The 20,371-nt window shown below is 36.7% G+C and overlaps 1 protein-coding gene across 4 annotated transcripts in view; it reads left to right on the plus strand.

The window, feature by feature from the left end:
• The window catches only part of LOC109095329 (parvalbumin-7), a 39,800-nt gene that overhangs the window by 18,599 nt on the left and 830 nt on the right, over positions 1 to 20,371 (plus strand). For 2 of the 4 annotated variants that reach the window (XM_019109050.2, XM_019109034.2), the window contains exons 2-4: positions 18,957 to 19,025; positions 19,926 to 20,058; positions 20,195 to 20,304. In XM_019109050.2, the coding sequence (XP_018964595.1) occupies positions 18,965 to 19,025; positions 19,926 to 20,058; positions 20,195 to 20,304 (304 nt within the window). In that variant the 5' untranslated portion in view covers positions 18,957 to 18,964. Of the gene's footprint in view, positions 1 to 15,567; positions 15,678 to 18,671; positions 18,765 to 18,956; positions 19,026 to 19,925; positions 20,059 to 20,194; positions 20,305 to 20,371 lie in introns of those variants that run through there. The other 2 variants (XM_019109042.2, XM_019109055.2) reach the window with 2 other exon arrangements.

Raw genomic sequence — 20,371 nt, forward strand, 5'->3', positions numbered from 1 at the left:
CCATGTCTATTCATTTTGAAGCCATTTATATGCTAGAACACTTAAAAGTTGACAAAATTCACTTTTAACTGATATGCAGTTAGAAGTTATTAAGTAGTTTTGCTTCTGGGAAAACGGGCAGAAAATGTTGATGACTCATCCTACAAATTCCCTCCCTAACTTCCTGGATTAATAGGAAACACAACTGTGCCTATCTGCCATTTCATGGATTTTAAGGGGCTTTTCACTCTGTAATAACTCTACATACTAAAAATAAAGGTTGTTTTATTGGCATCCATGGTTCCATGAAGAACCTTTATCATCTTTGGAACCTTTCTATTCACCAAAAGGTTCTTTAGATTGTTAAAATGTACTTCACACTAAGAAAAAGAATTATTTTTTAAGAGTGTAGTTTGATGCTGTTTTAAACCCTGGTTAAAGGTCCATTGTAAGCAACATTTCACTTTTATAATTTCAAAATGGGGATAGCAAGTCACTATGTTTGAGGGAAACCATTGAAATTGTCATTGTATGTTTCTAGACATTAGGAAAGTAGAGAAATCTTCATGGTGAATTGCCTTAGGTTATCAGTTTCAAGTGTGAAAATGCCAAAAGTGTGGCTTAGTACTTTTTGGGCCCATATACAGTATTACAGGGAAGACAGGAGGGGGAATATAAAGAGACATTTTCTGACTTTCTCCTGTATTGATCCAATAAAGCCAATGATAGAGACAGAGTGAGACAGAGGACAAGCACTAAAGAGTTTAAAAATCAAAAGGCTCCTTCCCCCGGGTCTAGTGCGGTTTCGATAATTATACATCATTAACACTGAAGGGTGTTAACCAGTCTTAACCGCAGGACTACAGACACACACACACTGAGTTCTCCATGAGCACCCGTGCCCCGTAGCCCATGTAATTGACTGTAATGACGATCTAACATTCCCAGCTCGTGGGATCTCTCACCTTGAGCAGAAATGGACTCCCAACCGCAATGCGGTTTCTCTGAACAGCATGAGTTTAACGACCCGACGCACAACTGAGGTTTAAAAGTGAGTTTTGTTTAAACACCTGGTGGAAGGGAGCTGTCCAGGCTGCTCACACAGACTCTGAGATGAAATCTAGATTAGATTATCTAAGTCTAAAGTCTAAATCTTTTCTTACAGAGGATTCATAGTTTGGAGATTCGGCTGACTGCATGAAAACACAGTGAAAGAAAAATACATAATATATGTGGTTCATATGACTGTATCCTAAATTCCAAGTCTTCTGAAGCCAAATGATAGTTTTGTGACAGACTAAAGTTTTAATAGTTTTAATTAGCGCCTGAGAATCAGCACCTCCAAGTCCGAGGCCATGGTTCTCAGCAGGGCTTGACTTTAACTTTTTTGCTCACTAGCCAATGTGGGTAGTGGTTTTCCAAAGTTACTAGCCACACAGCATTTTTACTAGCCACATTTTTGTTGTTGTGAAATTACCTGATAAAAGTTGACAATGGCATGCTAAAATTTACTTGAACTAGATTTCAAACCCTTTTAAATGTAAAACCACTGTACACACCCAAATCAAGACTACATAAATGTATAACAATACAGGTCATTATCATTAGCTCTGATAAGGTTGTGTGTGAAGCTCCATTTTTAAATTTTAAAGTTGCAATGGAAAGTATGTCAGTCTTGAAACCTCACGAAAAATGCATGCCATGGTTCAGACAAAGTTGCTTTTATCTTCATTAAAATTTGAGGGGAACATTCCTCTCATCATAAAGAACACATTTCAGTCTGTGTCATTTTTGTGCTCAGGCCCTAATAATGACTACTGATTACAGCATCCCCATCTTCTCAAACTCGGCCGACTTCATGAGGACCAGAGATTTCACCGCCACACTGTCTTGTAGCGAACCAGCTGCCTTCACCTGTTTAGTCGAAATGCTTCCGATATGACCAATGGACACTTCATGGTCCTTTACTGTTTCAACTTTAAAATTGCTTGTCCCAACCACAAAAGATGCCCCCTTTACCTTTTCACCACCGTACGCCCTACAGTCATAGCAATACATGATTTTGTTGACTGGATCATATACCAGCCATTCTCGACCTGACTTCCACTTTTCATCGAAAAGTCTTTTGTTTTTCTTTGTCTCTTCTTCCTTTTTGGTTTCATCGTCAGGTTTTCTCTTGTGTGTTGTCTGCTCACCGGGTTTTGTTACACCTTTTATATGTCGCCACCGAGCGGCAACCTCCCGCTCTCTCTCGTGAAGCCAACAAGGAAGTGACTAAAACTGCAATTCATCGACTGCCCGCTTGAGGCTGGCTGCAAAAGGGAGTCAGTCCCATAGACTCCCCATGTTAAAATGCCCAACTTTACAGCAGAAAAAAACATGTTTACAGCCTGGTGCAAAAAATTATTTTAGTCTACACTTTTTCCTTCCCACAGACTTCCCACTGAGGTGCCTTGATACAGCACTCTGGGAACAGCCTATTCATTCAGAAATTTCTTTCTGTGTCTTACCCTCTCGCTTGAGGGTGTGTCAATGATGGCCTTCTGGACAGCAGTCAGGTCGGCAGTCTTACCCATGATTGCGGTTTTGAGTAATGAACCAGGCTGGGAGTTTTTAAAAGCCTCAGGAATCTTTTGCAGGTGTTTAGAGTTAATTAGTTGATTCAGATGATTAGGTTAATAGCTCGTTTAGAGAACCTTTTTCATGATATGCTAATTTTTTGAGATAGGAATTTTGGGTTTTCATGAGCTGTATGCCAAAATCATCAGTATTAAAACAATAAAAGACCTGAAATATTTCAGTTGGTGTGCAATGAATCTAAAATATATGAAAGTTTAATTTTTATCATTACATTATGGAAAATAATGAACTTTTTCACAATATGCTAATTTTTGAGAAGGACCTTTATATAGCAAATTTTGCCCTTCATGACAACTGTGAGGGGGGTGAATTTTTTTATAACTCATCCGTTTAAATGATATTAAGCCTTAAAGTTCTGCATAATTAAGAGCGTGGCCACTTGAGTAAAAAAGGTGGATTGCACTGTTGAGAATGCCGTTGCGCTAGGTGGGCGTGGCTTCAGCAAACAGCTCCCGCCTTTTTGCCCATTTTCGATTATCCGGGAGAGTCGCGCGGTGGCGCGCTGCCAAGATGGCGACGGCCCGCTCTGCACACTTTGAGCTTCAAAACCGCTCTTCAGCAGTCTATGGGTGACGTCACGGACACTACGTCCGTATTTTTTTACAGTCTATGGTCGCCACATAGCTCCAACGGCATCCAACGGCATAACTCCAGCAGGGCAGCTAGCTATCTCTTCGTTTCTGTCACTAGCCCGCAAGTGCAAGGCAACACTGTGTGCATGTAATACTCATGGGAGTTGTAGTGTCGTAGTGTCACACTGCAATATGGCTTATTTCAGATGCCTTTTAAAAACACTACAATTATTCAACCCGCCAAAGTGGCTAGTTGGAGTCACTGTGTTACCCGCCATGAGCAAAATCCACCTGCATTTGAGGGGGTTGGCGGGTGTTAAAGTCAAGCCCTGGTTCTCAGCCAGAAAAGGGTGGCTTGTCCCCTTCAGGTTGGTGGAGAGCTCCTACCTCAGGTGGAGGAGTTCAAGTATCTTGGGGTCTTGTTCACGAGTGAGGGAAGGATGGAGCGGGAGATTGACAGGCAGATAGGTGCAGCTTCTGCAGTGATGCGGTCGATGTACCTGTCTGTCATGGTAAAGAAGGAGCTGAGCTGCAAGGTGAAGCTCTCGATTTACTGTTCGATGTAAGTTCCTACTCTCACCTATGGTCATGAGCTGTGGGTCATGACCGAAAGGACAAGATCCCGGATACAGGTGGCCGAAATTACCTTTCTCAGTAGGGTGGCTGGGCGCTCTTTTAGAGATAGCTCCCTTAGACTGCTGCCCCTGCGACCCGGCCCTGGATAAGCAGAAGAAGATGGATGGATGGATAGTTTTAATTGTAAATGTTCATGTACATACAAATATGCATCATGTCATGTTTGATGTCACTGATCAGTCATGAAAGTGAGGAATTTTTCCTTTTAACACTTTTATTAAGAGCAGTGGTTCTCAACCTTTTTGTCCCCCATAGTCCAAAACATTATTCAAAGGCCCAATATAAGACCTAATAAAAAGTAAGATATTTCCATCTTTTTGATTACTTTTAGTTTATTTTTAACCTAAAATGTGTTCCATTCTTTGTTATTAACATCATGAAGTGTATTAAACATTACACATTATGCCAGGGTTTTCCCAAACTGGGGTTTTGTGAATGAAAGTTTGTGAGTTGATGAAAAGCTGGAAGACTTTCCAAATATATAAAAGCTGCAGAATTTCAGAAAGGAAAATTTAAGAGAGAAAAAAATAATTAGATTAAATCAAATTATGATTAAGTTACTTCCTTTGTTTGAATAATATGTAATCATATAATATATAAAAAAGTAACTGTAATCTGATTATGAGTATTTTAAAATGTAATATAATCTAATTACAAGAGCAAATTTTTTGGAATCCAAACCGCGTATTCCAGATTATAATCAGTTACAAAGATATATGTATATATTCCACAATTCATTTTGTGATTCCAAATAAATAAGTATATAAATACATATTTCATATGTTTTTAGCATTTCATTAAATATTAATAATTTTTTTATTAATAATAATATTATGGTAATTTGAATAATTTAAATCATCATGCGGCATAATTGGACGTTTGCCTAGTGGCACAGGACACCTGATGGAGAACCAATAATTTAGTGGATACCAGAAGCCCCAAAACAAATGCTTTTTGCTGCTTGTTTAATTTACTAAAATGAGCTACTGCAAAACAATTCTTGAACATTTTGTCATTATATAATTTCATTATGTTAAGTCCATTTAATTTTATAAAATGGAAGTTAACTTAATCCATTTTTGGGGGGAATCATGTTTGTTGCTGAAACAGCATGCCTTGTGTGGGATTGGATTACTGGATTGTTTATTTTTATTATTTTTTTTTTATTTTTTTTTTTGAAGATCAGAAAATGAGCTTTTTTTTTTTTTTTTTTTTACATTACATATAGAAAAAAAATGCCATTTATCATGCTGATGTCTGCTTAGTAGTCACTACGCCACAGCTCTGTGCTCACATTGTGGGAGGGAAAGGGAAGTATTTGGGATTCATTGCACACTACAGGCCATGATAGATTGTGCTGATGAACCTGATTCACTCTGTCGACTTCACTTATTTGTCCTCTTCTTTGCTAGTGAGAGGAGCAAAAGGTGACAAAACCCAACAGCTTTATGAATTGAAACCTCCTGAGGTCTGCTGTTCCTCTGGACGATCATTCTATCATCTTTCTCAGACTGCTTTGACGGCCTTTTCTGATGGCTATCAGAATGTGTCTGATATGAAGAGAAATGAGTTCTGGACAGCCTCTCTTTTTCTGTCATGAGTTTTGTTTCCACTCTCTGAATGCGGACTTCTAAATCAATCAGGTTTTTTGGCTTTCTTCCAACAGTTCTCCTCTGAAGAGCAAATGATTAACTAAACTATTAGAGGTTTTCAATATTTCATTATAACTGTTTGTGGTAGAGTTTGTGTGTGTGTTTTATCTATCTGGGAACCAGTAATTAATTTTTATACACTGTAGAGCACATTTGTTTTTAGTGAATTTCTCTGAAAGCACACACACCACAGTTCATTATCTGAATTGGTGCATCTTTAAAGAGGTAATTCTGAGCTCTTCAGAAATACAAGTTTTGTGGTTTGGCAGTGAAAACTTCTCATCTTTAAAAATTGCTGACATCATGATACATATTTGTATGTGTGTGTGTATCAACACTGATAATAATAAATGTTTCTTGAGCAGCAATTCAGTATATTAAAATGATTTCTGGAGGATCATGTGACTGAAGACTGGAGTAATGATGCTGAAGATTCAACTTTGCATCACAGGAATAAATTACATTTTAAAATACATTAAAATAGAAAAAGTTATTTTAAACAATATTCACAATATTACTGTTTGTACTGTATTTTCTACAGTACAAATGCCCTAATTTGCCCTAATCCCTTCAAAGGGTGTACCCTCCAGAGTGAGAGCTTCGAAGGGATGAATGTATATTGTGTCTATGTATTTGAAACATTTGAACGGACTGATAAAGGTAGCTGTAAAGTATTTTTGTTAAAGTAGAATGTCGTTTGACCATAATAATGTGCCAAATCTAACAGAAAAATACTTTGCATACATTTTTCGGTGAAGTTGAACTCTGTGATGCCAAACAACTTCCCTTTGCAAAGGATCATGGGGGATCAAGTGCCCATCAGTTGTATTTATATTTGTATTTGTATTTGTATTTGTATTCATTTCGAAGGGCACTTTGAAGTGACCAGTTTTGAGCACTTCGGATTGGAACGACCCTTCAATATGGTGGCCATGATTGTTTTCACTCTGAAGTGCCCTTCGGAGGGCGATATATCCCATTTGGAATGCACCAAAAGTGTGTGTATATGAGTGCAGCTTAAATATGCTGCATCCCAATGTGCCTTCTTATACTATGTCCTCAAAGTATGTACTTTTTTGGTGAAGAGAAAGTACGCACTTTTGAGTGTGTAGTAGAAGAGTAGGCAAGCTTTGGGACATACTATAACGTCATACAGTTGCGTCTTTAACGGATGCTCTTTCGCATAGTTACACACATACTGTCACTGTAAATTGACCTGTCAATCATCTTGTCACAGTTAACATCCTTCACATTTCATTTAACTTCCTACCATATCGGAGAGAAAAGAAGTAGCACGTTGATTTGCATGCCGCGGGTCTTCATGAAGAGAACTCCGCTCATATTTCCTGCATAATGATGCATTTAAAAGTGAACAAATGGATGTTTATAAAAGTTCACATTGCTGTTGCAGATGAAATATAACACAGATAACATTAAATAAATATGTTTTTACCATGTTAAATTTTGATTATTAGTAACTCAAACCCCTTTATGTAGTGAAGTGAAGTGAGAGTGACCCATACTGGAATTTGTGCTTTGCATTTAACCCATCCAAGTGCACACACACACAGAGCAGTGGGCAGCCAATGCTGAGGCATTTGGGGGTTTGGTGCCTTGCTCAAGGGTCTCACCTCAGTCATGGTATTGAAGGTGGCGAGAGAGCATCCCCCTACCAACAATTCCTGCCGGACCTGAGACTTGAACACGCAACCTTCGGGTTACAAGTCCAATGCTCTATCCATTAGGCCACAACTGCTCCATCCACCATGTTTGTAGTTTTTTAATGCTTTTTATTCGTGTTTGTAGTTCTCAACCAAATCATTCATCAAAGTGCAATGGATTGTGGGTAATATTAGCCATTAGAGTGTGCACGGATTCTGGGAAATGGAGTTCGGGGTGAGAAGGTGCTAGAGACCTCTGGTGGTGAGTAGGAGGAATAGCAGGTACCAGATTTATGACAAGCATAAGAGACTTCTCTCAAAAACATTTAAAAAATATTTTACCGACCCCAAAAATTTGAACAATAGTGTGTTAATATATAATATGAATATTTAAATAAATATTTTAAAGCAAAGATTATTTTCTTTTCACAAAATATATATATTTTTTTCATGTAAATGGTTTTAATTTAAAAAAAAAGGGTTGAAATATGAGAAAAACCTATTAAATGCAGGCAAGGATTATTTGTATAATTTTTATTTATTTATTAACTCCTTTAGTTTTATCATGTGTTTCTTATGCTCTAAACACTGAAAGACATTTCGCTGAGACCCAGAAGGTTAAACTAATTGTATTGCTACAAATATATTGTGTTTCCATCTCTTCATTCAGAGTGTTAATAGACTCACACTGCTGTTGTCTCTAACGGATTGCTGTGCCCTTTGTATTTGCTTACATGCGGCTGTGTTTTAGTAAGTTGATGGATCACTGAGCTTGCCGTAATGTAAAACTCTCCTTCTGGGCTCAGCAGAAGATGTGTCATTCCTAATTTCTCATTCATGGTCTTCGTCTTGTGCGTGCAAGGCTTTAGACTGAGAGAACAGTATTGTTAGATGGAACATGTTCGTTTTTCTTCAACACGAGAGCCTGGAAAGTAGCATTGCATCTTTCTCTTCACTTGTGACCTACAATGTTTGACTCATTCCCAAATCTTCTTAATTGTCATGCTTTTTTTATTTAAGCAATATCACACAAAGAAAAAATACTTTTGTACTGATTTGCTTGCAGCCATAACAGTCATGTGATTAGTTTTATTAATAAAGCACAACTGAGAGTGTGATATTGATTTTTATATTGTTTCCGTGAACAATACATTAATATTGAGTTACATCTAGGAATCAGAATGTTATAGAGACCTGTTTGACTTGATTCAGTAAGAAACACCCCTGAACACCTCAGCAACCACATAGCAGTAGCCTAGCAACCACCCTGAACGCCTTAAGAAACACCCAGGTTAACTTAGCAACCTCCAATGGCCTAGAAACCACCCAGGACACCTTAGCAACCCAATAGTAAAGGCTTAGCAACCCCATAGAAAACACTCTAGCAACCTCAAAATGTGTAGTACCCACCCAGAACACCTTAACAACCCCCTTGCAGCGGCCTAGCAACCACATACAGTAGGAATGGCTTTACCAATCCCCTTAGCAACCCCATAACAATGGCCTAGAAACCCCCAAAAATATCTTAGCAACCCAGTAGCAATGGCTTAGCAACCACCCTGAACGCCCTAGAAATCACATAAAAATGGCCTAGCAACCACCGAAAACATCTTAAAGGTAGGATAGGCAATTTTTGACAGGCTAGCAATAGCAAGCTAGCTTTGAATGCATAAGATCTCACCCTCCCTGCAAATCACTCTCCAAAGCCACACCTCCTCCAAAACACATGAACCCGCACAGGCAGAAGAGGCTAACCAGTGACACGATGAGAGACAGGGTTGGTGGAGGATTGAATGCAACGCTGTCATATTATCTCATGTCTCATTCACCGGTGAGAAAACTTTACAGTACAAAGCGCGTAATATTCCAATAATAACACCTTTCATTCTCGCTCGGTCTGCAATGGCGTAGTGGAACATGCTGATGACATATCATTTCTGTGCGAACAGGGTGTGCTGAGGTATGCAAATACATACATTAACAGTCAGGTAGGACAGCCTATCGTGGCTCTCAGAGGGATAGGATTGGTCGAACATTTTATGGTCCTATGTCCAGAGGTAGACAGTAACAAAGTACATTTACTTGAGTACTGTACTTAAGTACACTTTTTAAGAATCTTTACTTTACTTGAGTATTATATTTTTATGGAAACATATGACTTTAACCTCACTACATTTGAAATACAAATATCATACTTTTCACTTCACTACTTTTCTTTCCAGGTCCTCGAAGTAGGAAGTCATGTCTATGTAGCAGACAGCCAGTACCAGTAATCACTCTTGTAGGTTATGTGAAGTCATTTCCCACCATTTTTATGAACACTGACCAGTTGTAAATGTGATATTTATTTTCAACAATTTAATAAGAATAAATTAATATTGTGGTATACATTAGACAAATATTGTAAATCATGTAAATGAAAATATTACCTATTACCTATAAAGCATCTTAGCAAACATCTAACAACTACCCAGAGCACCTTAGCAATCACCAAGATCCCCCTAGCAACTCCCAATGGCCCAGAACACCTCAGAAACCCCCTAGCAATGATTTAGCAACCACCCAGAACACCTAAGTAACTCTTTGCCACTGGCCTAGCAACCACCTAGCAATAGCACCTTAGCATCATGCAATCTAGCAAACCCTAGCAATCACTCATTTATTTTCTTTTAAAATGTCAAAAATCTAGTTAGGTTGTGAAGGTTCTTGCAGATTGATGTAGTGTGTCCTCCAGTCTGCTGAGACCATGACACAGCGTCTGTCGCCTCAGATGCTGCTGCACCTCTCTGCAAAACATTTTTTGAGGTGTTTCTGGCACAGATGTTGAAATAAAGCAACACAGGTGCGTTTAGAGCAGATGCTGCAGTCACTGTTATGCTGCATTTCATGTACGGGCTCTCTTGAATTTAAACAACATTAGATACTATAAAAGTTAATGGTTGATCAGTAAGTCTACAACTAACCATTAATTTGAGTTGTCACTCAAGAGTCTTCCCAGAATTCTAAAATTATTTAAATTTAATTGGTTAAATATTATTTGATGAAACAGCTGTACTTATAAGTTTCGATAATGTTGCATACAATTGTAGTGTTTTAAATGAGTGATTTGTGTTACAGTCCCATTTGTCTGCCACTGTAATTGTGTTTTGTGTTTTAGCCGTCTAATCTCATACTGTTCCAAAAACCTTGACTCTCCCAAAGTAGATGCATAAAAAATTCATAAGGCATCGTGATATATGTACTCCAGCTTACTTTAAAAAAACAGCAGCCGATCAATTTTAAAAGAAAGCCAGAGAGAAACGCCTCTGAGAGAAAGAGAGAGAAGAGTCTGGCACTGCTGTTGACCTTTGTGCTTTTTCACAGCAGAAGTCGTACTTGTTTGTAAAGGTCTTCAGACTTGACCTTGCTTAACTTGTTTATGAAATGTGTGTTTTTACCTCCAGCGACATTTTCACTGCTATTTGTTGTTGAAGTTTGTGCTTCCTTCTCTCCCGTGTGTTCATCATTGATGAAAGCGGAGTAGAATTTTTCTTTTGTGAATTTTCTTTTGTTTCTTTTCCTCTCTTGATCTCTGAGACAGTATGAATAAAAAGCGTGTGCGGCTGTGTTTCTGTCACTGAATACTGTATTCCCATTACAAAGCTGCCAGAGGCATCCGGTTATGAACCATTCACTCCACGTCATGTTTTTTTCCTGCACTGCGTGTGAAAGAGAATACAGAACATTCCAGTAGTTTGTTGTATTTTAGCTTCTGTTTTCTTCAGTGAGCCTGATTACAGCATAATCACATGATCACCTCATCTACTGGTCTGTAAAATACTTTTATACATTAAATTGATCAAAAATGACAGTAAAAACATCTATTTGAAATAAATGCTGTTCTATTGAACTTTTTAAATGTAAAAAAAAAAAAAAATCCAACATAATTTCAAAAAAACTTTTAGGCATTTCAACTGTTTTAAACGTTAATTATAATAAAAATAAAAATAAAATAAAAATTTGAGCAGCAAATTGGCATATTAGAATGATTTCTGAAGGATCATGTGACACTGAAGACTGGAGTAATGATGCTGAAAATTCAGCTTTGCTTCACAGGAATAAATTACACTTTAAAATATATTCTAATAGAAAACAATTATTTTAGATTGTAATAGAATTTCACAGTATTACTGTTTTTAGTATTTTTGATCAAATTAATGCAGCCTTGGTGAGCATAAGAGACTTTTTTCAAAAACATGAAAAATATCTTACAAGCCCCTCTTTTGAATGTAGTGTAAGCCATTTTACAATTTTTTTATGTTACATAAAATATTTAGTATTATATACTATACTATACTATTTTTTTTTTTTTTTTTTTTTTTTTTTTTTTTTATATGTCTTGGTACATTATGCAGTTCTTTCTGTGACCAATCAGATGGTCTTGTTTTTGATAGTCAGATCAAGTCTGGTTTTTGCCAGTCCTGGTTGGTCTTTCTGAAATGTTTGTAGTCAAAACCAAGTTACATGTCATGGTTGTTGATACCACAGCAAATCCAATATACTATTAAATGCCTCATTTATTTAATTAATAAGTTATATAAATATAACCTAATTAAATTCAAATTATGGCATGTAGCCTTCGATTATTTTTCAATTAAATAAACATAGCTCCAAGTGTTTGCAAATAATTATTGAAGTAAACAGTAATAAAGAAATAAATGAAGCGCAGTCAGTGGTTTTCTCATTTTCTTGTCAGTATTGTTGACTGAATGATATTAATGGCATTATATACTGCAGCACGCTCCGTAAAAATACCAGATCAAATCCAGTATTTTAAAACAAAGCTTGTCCTTTGTGTTTATGTAATTATTAAGACAAAAAAAGTGCATTTGACCTTACAGTATACAAATACTGTAGAAAGACTAGTATTGTTACACTTTTTGCAGCTGCTTGGAATCAGTGCATGTATTTTTGACACCTTCAGTCTTAGCTATTCAGTAGGCCGGTTTGTGCTCAGATGAGCAGGTCTTATCTGATCTGATCTGGTTTGGTCTGGTCTGCTCTGTTGGCGTCTTAGTGTGCAGCTCATCAGAGACTGTCAGAGTGAGATCAGGGCTCTGCAAAGCAGCAGCTTAGCTGTTTGAAAAGCATCTCACTCCTCTACACGCTCTGCTCCTCTCCAGCGCCGGACTCTCTTTCTCACTTTCTCACGCACTCAGTGCCTTTGAAGTCTCTCCAACCCCCCCTCCTTGTGTTCAAGACATGCACTTCTCCTCCCTTTGTTGTGTCTTCAGTGAGGCTTATGGGTGTGTTTCAATCTGCTGCCCAGTTCAGTAGTCAACGCATGCCCAGGGAGTAACCATTTCCCATTTCATAGTCTCACCCAGTGTAAAAATTGTTTTTGTGCACTGAAACAATCATTTTCTAGAGATTACCACAGTGCACTGTAAAAAAAAATAATAATAAAATACATAAAAAATACATTTAATAAGATAATATTTTTAGTTTTAGATAAAAATAACAACACAGGCAGGCATATAAATAATGAATTCCTTAGTATAACTAAATTGTTATTACACCTGAAGATGGCGTTTGTTTGTTTGTTTATTTATTTATTTTTAACCAACACAACTCAATTTTTCAGTATCATGACAGTAACTGTGTAACTCAGCTGTTTTGGGTGTAGCTTTCCTCCTAACAAGCGAATTTTTCCAACCATTAGCATTGTAGGAGGATTTGTTTATTTCACATGTATTCATTTGTTTTCATCCAAAGCATCTTGCAGTGCTTTCAAATACATTTTTATTATAGTTGTACTGTATGTTACCCAATAATTGCTAGTGTTGCTAGCACCAGTTGAGCCTTAATTGAGATCAGTGATGTTTTTGTGCCAGATATATTTACTCTAATTGTAAATCATATCTCTTGTAGATAATATTTAATAATTATTATTAAAACGAAAGTATTAGGATTTTGAAATTTAATGTTCAAAGAGATATTTAATAAGAAAACTGAATGGTTGAAAATGAACATTTACTCACCTTCAAGTTGTTTCAAAACAGAATTTATTTTGGAGAACATTTAGGTCTAAACAACATTGGACCCATTTGAGTGTTCTGTAGAAAAAAGAAATCATACAGGTTTGGAATGACAAATTTGGATACTGACAAATGGAGTTGATCTGCTTGAGTGTACGAGTGGCTGGTAGATTGAGAGCTGCAGTTTCAAAGTAACTGCCCCAACACATGCTCTTATGATACGTGACACTTCACTAAATACTCTGCAGTAGTTGCCCTGCAAACGTACTATATGTTTGTAAGTGCTAGTGAGTTAAAAGCAACCGTTTGGAGGTTTTGACTGAGACTAGAGGTCAAATGTATTTGAGATCAGGGCATTAAGGGCAGCTCTCCACAAGGCAGCCGTAGCAGCGGTTGTCATTGCCGATTCCTCTCTCTCCGGCTCTCTTTCATCTCCATCTCCGGCAGTCTCGATATTCCCTGGTCCTGCTGCCAGCGGGGCTCATGAGGGCTGACAGTTACGCATAGTGATGCTGCAGGATTAGAGATGATTCTCCAGGGCCCCGGGGTTTCGCTGAGCCGCGAAAAAAGAGATAAAATTAGCCCTGAGGAAGGGGAATTGGAGACTTTGAGGTGGGAGGAAAGGGGAAGCCTTACAAGAAGAACAGTGCCTTCTGGGAAACAAACAGCGTGAGACATGAAAGACACAAAGAAGAAAAAGTCTTCTAGAGGGCGTGTAGCACCATCCCTCGGAGCTAGCAAATGCAGTATCACATAGTTTTTATATGATTTGTATTTCTGTTTGAATGGAAATTGAAGTGTCCTGATGTTTTATTTTTTCCTGGGTAAAAATAAATTTAATGAATGAACTTTATTTAATGAATTTTGTTACACGGCTGGGACCATTAGGAAAATGCCGTTAAAATCTTATATTTAATATAGTTATTAGTAGTAGTATTAGTAGTAGTAGTTGTAGTACTGGCCATGAAACTGTATTTTTGCTTTTTTTTATTATTTAGAATTTTTTTAATAAATTTTACATTTTATTATTTTTTTAATTATCTTTATTACCTTATGATAATTGGAATAATTAACAGTTTTTTCCTTGTATATTTGTGACAGTGATATTTTTGTCTTTGTATACTATATTTTTATTAATATTTTGAATATTATTATTTTGTATTTGTTTTCAGTTTTCACTTTATTTTTCAATTTGTAGCAAATTTATTTATTTGATTCCAATTTTAGTTCAGTTTTAAGTTTTTATTAATTTCTAATTAGTCATTTTAGTGCTTTCAACTTCAATTTAGTTCATTGCCAAAGCAACATTTCTAATTTTTTGAAAAGTTCATATATGTATAAATATGTATGTATGCAGGGTGCGATTTGTGAAAAAAAAACAGAGGGGGGGTGCTTTTGAAAGTTTTTATGAAATGTTTTTAATACGACGGAAACTGTAGTGCGATCTCAGTTTAATAAAAGGATTGTAGGCCTACGTTAGGCCTATTAATTGTAATGATTTAATGTCCAGCTGTGAACTGAAGATGAGTCCAGGCAAACGATTAGGAAATGGAGTCTGGGGTGAATGGCAAAGGTACAGGATGGAGTGCCCTTATATATTTTCCACAGACCCCTTTGTGGGTTGGTATTGAAATATATTCTTTGCATTTGCATGTTAGAGTTACTATCTAGTCATTGTCTTCAAATGTAAAATTAAAACTTTTAGACCCATACAGGGCAAAAATGATTCTCTAAGGTTTTTTTTTTTTTTCAGAAGAGTGACTTCATTTGTTAAGAAGAGGGTGAAGAGGTGTGGAGGAGGAGGGAAACAGAGAGAATGGGATCATTAAAGAGAGATGCTTATCAAGAGACTGATGGGAGAGTGAAGAGAGATATCAAAGAGGGCCGATGATATCGAGAGGGGTGTGAAAATTGGAAAATAAAATCAGATATAAGAGAGGAAGTGGTTATTCGAGAGAAGAGAGTTTAACAAAACAAACAGCGTGGTTTGAGTAGGTGTAAAGGCACACTTTAATCCAGGCCTGGAGCAGGACACTATTTCATTTTTTAATACAGATGTGGCGAAGCCCTGTAAGAACAAAAAGGGGGGAACTGGGATATTTTTCAAGTAGCCTAAGTAACCTCAAGTAAGCATTAAAAACGGTGACAGATCAGCTGAGGTCCATGTTCACAGGTACAGCATTATGTCTGTCAGCAAAACCTTTGTGTGATCCCCCACATTAAATTATGGTCACAAGAATATAATATTATTTGCCTATACTGTATATAATTTATTATTTACGTGTGTGTATTAAAATGTACATGTATTATATACGTTTTTAATTTAATATTACTTTTATAACCTGCATATCACTGCTGGTTATAAAGTGTAGTAGACTGAAGGGAATTAAGCTGCATTTTTTAAATTCAGAATGACAGTTGAGAGTTTGAGAGTTGCCATGACAACTGTAGCGCATCTTCAGACAACACAGTGGACTTATTGAGTAAAACCCAACTCTTCTGTCTCGTTTGCTAACAAAGGTTGGTAAAAATTATCACATTTCGGAGGGAAATCGTTCTTAATTTAGGCTACTTAATTTGATATAAGCGTCTGACTATTTATATATTTATTTCAACTTATTTCTGAATACTGTTCTTTAAACTGCCTAATGGCAGTTCTCACAGACAGTCTCTGTCAGGCTTATAAGAGTGAGGAAAGCGTTTTTTGTAGGAGAAAAGAATGGGTTTAACATTCTGCTCAGATTGCAGAAAGTAATTTAATCTGCTGGGTTTTATGCACATGGAGCCGATTCAGTCCGTTCTTGCAACAGAGTATGAAAAACATTCAAGCTTTGCGGTGTGTGACGTTTCGGATAACGGTACTCAGTAAAATAACACCTTGTCTTGTCTACACTGGACACGAGCGGCGCGGTGCGGCGCGACAAAATACTATAGAACTCATTATAGTCAGTGACGCTGGCTACACTGGATGCGGCGCAACGCGACAAATCCCCGACAGAAGACTGCTGCTGCGTTCTATTTATGACGCGCTGACACAAATTTTAAATGATTTTCAACGGTCGCTTTGTCCATCCAGGCCGCCTTTTGCCTCTTAAGCCTTAAGGATGTTTGGAGGTTCTTTTAGGCTTTATTGAGATTTACCTACGGATGAATATAGATTGATAGACAGAACGTACAGATAGATAGACGGATGGACAGAGATTAGATAGATAGATAGATAGATAGATAGATAGATAGATAGATAGATAGATAGATAGATAGATAGATAGATAGATAGATAGATAGATAGATAGACAGATATATAGATAGATAGATAGATCCTGTGGAAAAGGAACTAATTCTGAATGTTGTTCCGCCCTATAGAGATTGTTAGTGAGCCATCAGTCTGCTTGTGTCTTTCTGTTCTTCCTTAAGTATTCTCAGAACAGTACGTCTTATTATTAGATTCTTATTTCAGTAGACACGCTGTCTGGTATCAGTGAAGGAGAGTTAAGGGGAAGTGGAGCCTATTGACTAAATATCTTGGAGGATAACTGAAAGGTTGTGGTTCAGACCCTGAGAAAGTGATCAATAAAGTGTCAGCATTGTAGGGAACAAGTTATTTTATATCCTGGTTGCGTCAGAGAGACTGTCCTGGTAATATGTGGAGGGTAAGTAGCTTTGTATAAAAGTGTCATCTAAATGACACATGTAATCTTCCTATTCATCTGGATCTCAGGTTCTGGAATGGTCCAAGCGGAGCTAGAGTAGATTCATACACACCACAAAAAGCCCACCAGTGTTATGTAATCAAACCCTCTCAGAGCACAAAGTGGAGGCGCTATGCACACATAGACTTTTGGGATCAGTTTTTGAAAGAAGTTTCTTACGTTCAACAAGGCTGCATTTGTTTTGCCCCAAAATACAGAAAAAAACAGTATTGTGAAATATTATTAAACAATTTAAAATAACTGTTTTTATTTATGTTTTTAAATGTAATTTATTTCTGTGATGCAAAGCTGAATTTTCAGCATCATTACTCCAGTCTTCAGTGTCACATGATCCTTCAGAAATCATTCTGATATGCTGATTTGCTGCTCAAGAAACATTTCTTATTATCACAATGCTGAAAACAGTTGTGCTGCTCGTTTGGCTTTGCCAGCTCAGCTGGCGTCCACATTAAACCTTCACATTCATTGAGCAGATCTTGCAGTACCGAACGTCATTGAGGAAAGTCAGCAGCTGCGCTGCAATGCAGTCAGCAGAGCTGAAGCTCGTTTTTGCCCAGCTGACCTCCACCTGATCCAGATCAATGAAATGAGGAGCCAGCTGAAAGAAAAAAAATACAATCTGTACCTTCTCTGTGCACCTGCACATTACCCATACTGCAGGGTATGGGGAAAAGGACAATGATGAGTTTTGAACTGTGGGCAGATCAGTTGAGGTAAACCAGTAGAAGGAAGCAGAGAAGAATGAATTTTATTAAGAAGAATGATTACACCACTCTGACCGTGACTTGTGTGGAAATTATCATCTGTCTTAAAGGGATAGTTCTGTCATCATTTACTCAGCCTCATGTCTCTCCAAACCACTTATAGCTTTTTTCTGTAGACCACAAAAGAGGGTTATTATTGTTATTTTAAAACTATAAGTAAACCCCATATAGTAAACCCCATATATAAAAAAAACATTTTGTTAGTTGAAATAAAACTAAATTTAAATATTTAAATTAAATTAAATAAATAAATTTATATGTGTGTGTGTGTGTGTGTGTGTGTGTGTGTGTGTGTGTAAACTTAAGGTTAATTTATTAGTTGCAATGACATTGTTTAATTTAAGAAATAAAATAACTAAGACTAAATAAATAAAACATAATAAATAGTATATAATCTTTTTTATGACAAAACCCAAACAAAATTACTTCAACTACAATTAAAGTGAAGAAAATATTGAATGTAATTCATAAAATGTTCAATAAAACTGGAATAGTATATCAGTGATAATAAAACAGCACTAGCAGGAGGTTCACAATGTTCTTTTCCATACAGTACAATGAAAGTTAAAGGTGACCAAGGGTACTCAATCTTGACAAAAACACCTAAAAAGAATCTTAACAGTACCAAATATGACTTGAATGATTCAATCAAATCTTATTTGTGTGATTTAAATTTTTACACATTTACAGTTGGTTATGAGATTACAGAATGATCATTTTTGGATGAATTGTCCATTTTAAGAGCCTTGAAAAACTGCAGTACAGTCTATTAGCTTACTGTCAAAGTCTAAACCTGTGAGTCATTTGCTGAGGATGCATTCAGTGAATGTGAGCTGATTAAAAACATATTTCCAGCACATTTCCAGCTAAAGTTATCTTTGATCCTGATCTCTGACTCTGGGCTCTCTGAGTGTGTCTGAATGTCTGGATGACCGTTTAAAATCATACGCCTGATAGTCGTAATATCTCTGGCAGTCGGATGCTAATTTCACTCGTGAAGTCACTGAAGGATTGTAGACACTGGAGCCTCTGTTTTGCAGGATGTGATGGCAGATAAAGAAGCCTTCAAGATGTTTTCCTCTCTGATCTAGAGTTGGACCTGAGTAAAAGAATCCCATACACATGCACGTCAGGTGTTTTGCGTTTCCTCACCCCTCGACACTATAGTTCATTATTTATGACTTCTTGAAGGCCTTTTTTCAGTTCCTTCTCTTATGATCTTGTGCTGGTCAGCTGCATAGTTTCACATTGCATTGCTTTTTTACAATACAGTATATCGATGCTGATTTTTCCTTCTCTTTCTCTGTCTGTGTCTCTTTTTGCAGTTGTAGAAATGGCGATGAACAGCATCCTCAACCCTGATGACATTAAGAAAGCCCTGGATGTATTTAAAGGTGATCGTGACATGCCATCCTGAGTACTCTTACTCTAAAATATGGTTTGAAAAACTGAAAAACAAATATGCAGAAAGAATAATCACAATCTTTATAACTGATGTAAATATAAGTGTCAATTTTTGTAAAACTGACTCTTTTTTTAGAGGCTGTTCACACAGAGAGCATTTTTCATTTAGCTGCACTGTTTTTTTACCCTTTTGACTGTGTCCTAGATGGATGTCTTTGACCATTGCAATTATATTCAACGTCTTTTGCAGCGTCTTAAACTATATATATATATATATATATATATATATATATATATATATATATATATATATATATATATATATATATATATATATATATATATATATATAAACAATGCAACGGAAAAAGTAATTAAAAAAGAAATGTAAAAAAAGAAAAGAAAAAGAAAATTTACAAATTATGAAAATGTATTTAAATAACCTGCTGAAAAGTACACCACTTTAGCTGGATTTGTTTTATCTTTATTATCTGGCTTTTACAGTTGTTGGAAGCCAAAAATGTAGTTTAATATCCTGGTTCTTTTTATTATAATGAAAGTTGTGGGGACTGGGGCTATTAAACTCAAAAATGACAAAGAAGCACCATAAAAGTAGTTCAGATGACTCATGCACTTCAAGCTATTTTACTGAAATCTTCCACTCATACCCGGCTAATGCAACATATTTGTTGCAGGCTTGACAGTCCCAAGCTCTATTTACTTTCATTATATCAAGAAAAAAAATTCCTTTTGTGTTCAACAAAAGAAAGGCATACAGGTTTGGAATGACATGAGGGTGAGGAAATGACAGAATTCCCTTTTTCATGTAAACGCTTCCTAGTTTCCGGACAAAACGTCATTCATTTTCTCTTTTTGTGACCTTCTTGTAGCTGTCGACTCATTCGACCACAAGAGGTTTTTTGAGATGGTTGGACTGAAGGTGAAGTCAGCTGATGATGTGAAGAAGGCTTTCCACATCCTGGATGCAGACAATAGCGGCTTTATAGAGGAAGAGGAACTTAAGTAAGATTACACCATTTCTACACTACAAGCAAACAAGCTTGTTACCAGTTAGATTTGTAACTGAAACTCTCAAAGTTAAGGGTGAGCACACAATACATTTGAAAGGTGTTAGACTCGTTTTGTTTCCTCTGTACAGGTGTGTTTTGAAGCATTTTGCTACAGACGGGAGAGACCTGACTGATAAGGAGACCAAAGCATTCCTGCAGGCTGCGGACAAAGATGGAGATGGAAAGATTGGAGCAGAAGGTAAAATGAAAATAATATACCATAACACCAGGAGCGTCATGCATCTATTTTACATCTACTTTGATAA

This window comes from Cyprinus carpio, chromosome A3 (assembly GCF_018340385.1).
Source record: "Cyprinus carpio isolate SPL01 chromosome A3, ASM1834038v1, whole genome shotgun sequence".
In the NCBI taxonomy this organism is placed as follows: Eukaryota; Metazoa; Chordata; class Actinopteri; order Cypriniformes; family Cyprinidae; genus Cyprinus; species Cyprinus carpio.